The 2,017-nt window shown below is 56.1% G+C and overlaps 1 protein-coding gene across 1 annotated transcript in view; it reads right to left on the bottom strand.

Moving 5' to 3' along the window:
- The window catches only part of ALYREF (Aly/REF export factor), a 3,962-nt gene extending 3,778 nt beyond the window's left edge, over positions 1 to 184 (bottom strand). The window contains exon 1 of the mRNA XM_023729158.1: positions 3 to 184. Within this exon, the coding sequence (XP_023584926.1) occupies positions 3 to 90 (88 nt within the window). The 5' untranslated portion in view covers positions 91 to 184. The remainder of the gene's footprint in view (positions 1 to 2) is intronic.
- Between the last annotated feature and the right edge of the window lie 1,833 nt (positions 185 to 2,017).

The raw sequence follows: 2,017 nt of genomic DNA, 5'->3' as shown, positions 1-2,017 counted from the left end.
GCCGCGGCCCCGGCCCCCGCCACGGCCGCCGCGCTGGCTCCGGTTCAGTTTGATGATGTCGTCCAGAGACATGTCCATTTTGTCGGCCATGGCGGGCGCGGAATCGGCCTCGGCTCGAGCCCGCGCGTCAGCACGCCGCAGCGTCACTTCCTTCGCCGCGCGGGGCCTTCTGGAGCCGAGGCCTCGGAGCGGCCGCTGATTGGCTGCGGACGGGCGGCCGAGCGCAAGGGGCAGGGCGACGCAGGCGCACTGGCGCGCAGACCTCAGCGGGCGCTCCGCGAAAGGTGCCAGGCAGCGGCCGCGGTCGTTTTTATACCTTCCCGCGCGGACGCGGGCGCTGCCAACGGACGGGCGGGCGGGGCCGCGCTGATTAGATAGCAGAAGGTGCGCGGGTTGGATGGCGGCTGTTGGGGGCGGGGCCTGGGGCGGAGCGCCCCTCCCCCGCGCCTTCCCGCCCCGAGCCGGGGGCGGGGGCTCCGTGGCCTCGCTTCGCCGGACCCGGCTCGGGCTGCGGAAGTCTGGGCTCCGGGGACTGGAGCGCCTGCACTTGGGGTGCGGGGCTAGAGGGCGGGTGGAGCTGGGTTCCCGACGTAGGAGGGGGAGCTCCGGCCTCCCTTGTCAGCTGTAACGCCGAGCTTCCCTGGGAGGTAACTGAAGCATTACCTCCATTTCCCACCTACTCCCTCCCGTCCACCCTTTCGGACGAGTCGTCTCTCGGCACTTTGTCATTTGGTTGTGTCACCAGGTACATTCACCTCGGCCGCATCCCGGAGGCGGGTGGGGGCCCGGAGCACACGCTGATTTTTTAGAGGGGAGGGTTGGTTGGTTGGTTGGTTTCTGGAGGTGAAAACTCACACTGAACTGGATTTTTGGCCTCCATCCGTAAGGCCCAAGTTAGTGACTCTCATTGTTTGCAAATCACGTTCTTTTAAAAAAGTATTGGAAGGCATAGTTTTACAATTCGCTAATGGGAACCTACGTGCCCTTTTATGAGTTTCAAGGTATAACTTGAGGTCCTTGAAGGCATCCTAAATGTGGTTGGCAAAACGGAACACGGGACAGTCTCCTCTTGTCCTAAACGTGATCCGCGGCTTCTCGGGAGCCGAGTCCCCTTGCTTGGAGACGCGTTTTCGGCTTTCTCTCTTGGTTCTAAAAGGGATTTCTAGTAGATGTTTCTTGACAGCGGAGTACCCCCTCGGCGCACCTTTCCCTGTGCTCCGAGTGGAGCAGCACCGTGTTGGCCCAGCCAGGCCCGGCGGTGTTGACCCTCTTGGCTCAGACAAGTGCGCCTTGTTTGCTGCCCAAGTGTTGCAGCTCTGCAGACTAAATTTAGCAAGGTAATCCTCTGCCCCTCAGCCTGAAAGCTCCTGGGTATGAAGGTGAAGATCAAGTGCTGGAACGGCGTGGCCACTTGGCTCTGGGTGGCCAACGACGAGAACTGTGGCATCTGCCGGATGGCTTTCAACGGCTGCTGTCCCGACTGTGAGTGTCCCCTTGCTCTGTCTTGAGCTGTCTGTTGGCCTTTCCTAGTAAATACCTGCATGTAATTCCTGGTTTTAATTTCCTGTCCCTGAAGAAGAGTTGACATCCAAAAATCCAGGCAGTTTGGGCCCACATTTGTATGATCCAACCCACAGTTTGGTAAGAAAAGAAAGAGTGCAGCCTTGTAATGTAATCAAACTCAGCTACGTAACGCATGGGACAAAAACAGATTCGTTAAAACGTTTTATTTGATCGTTTGCAAACAAACAGAAACTAGAGTGGTATCGGCACACACCTACCACTTTTTTCTTTTATTGTACTTTAGGTGAGGATTTACAGAACAAATATTTTGTCGTTATACAGTCAGTACACATATTGTTTTATGACATTGGTTAACAACCCCACAACATGTCAACACTCTCCCTTCTTGGCCTTGGAGGACTTTTTTTTTTCTGGTGAAAATCTACATGGCCAAAAATACACCGTTTCAAAAATTTCTACATGTACAATTCAGTTACGTCGATTACATTCTTCC

Source organism: Trichechus manatus, unplaced genomic scaffold (assembly GCF_000243295.1).
Source record: "Trichechus manatus latirostris isolate Lorelei unplaced genomic scaffold, TriManLat1.0 scaffold00028, whole genome shotgun sequence".
NCBI lineage: Eukaryota > Metazoa > Chordata > Mammalia > Sirenia > Trichechidae > Trichechus > Trichechus manatus.
Note: the sequence above shows the minus strand (reverse complement) of the source record. Positions and strands in the feature narration are given on the sequence as shown.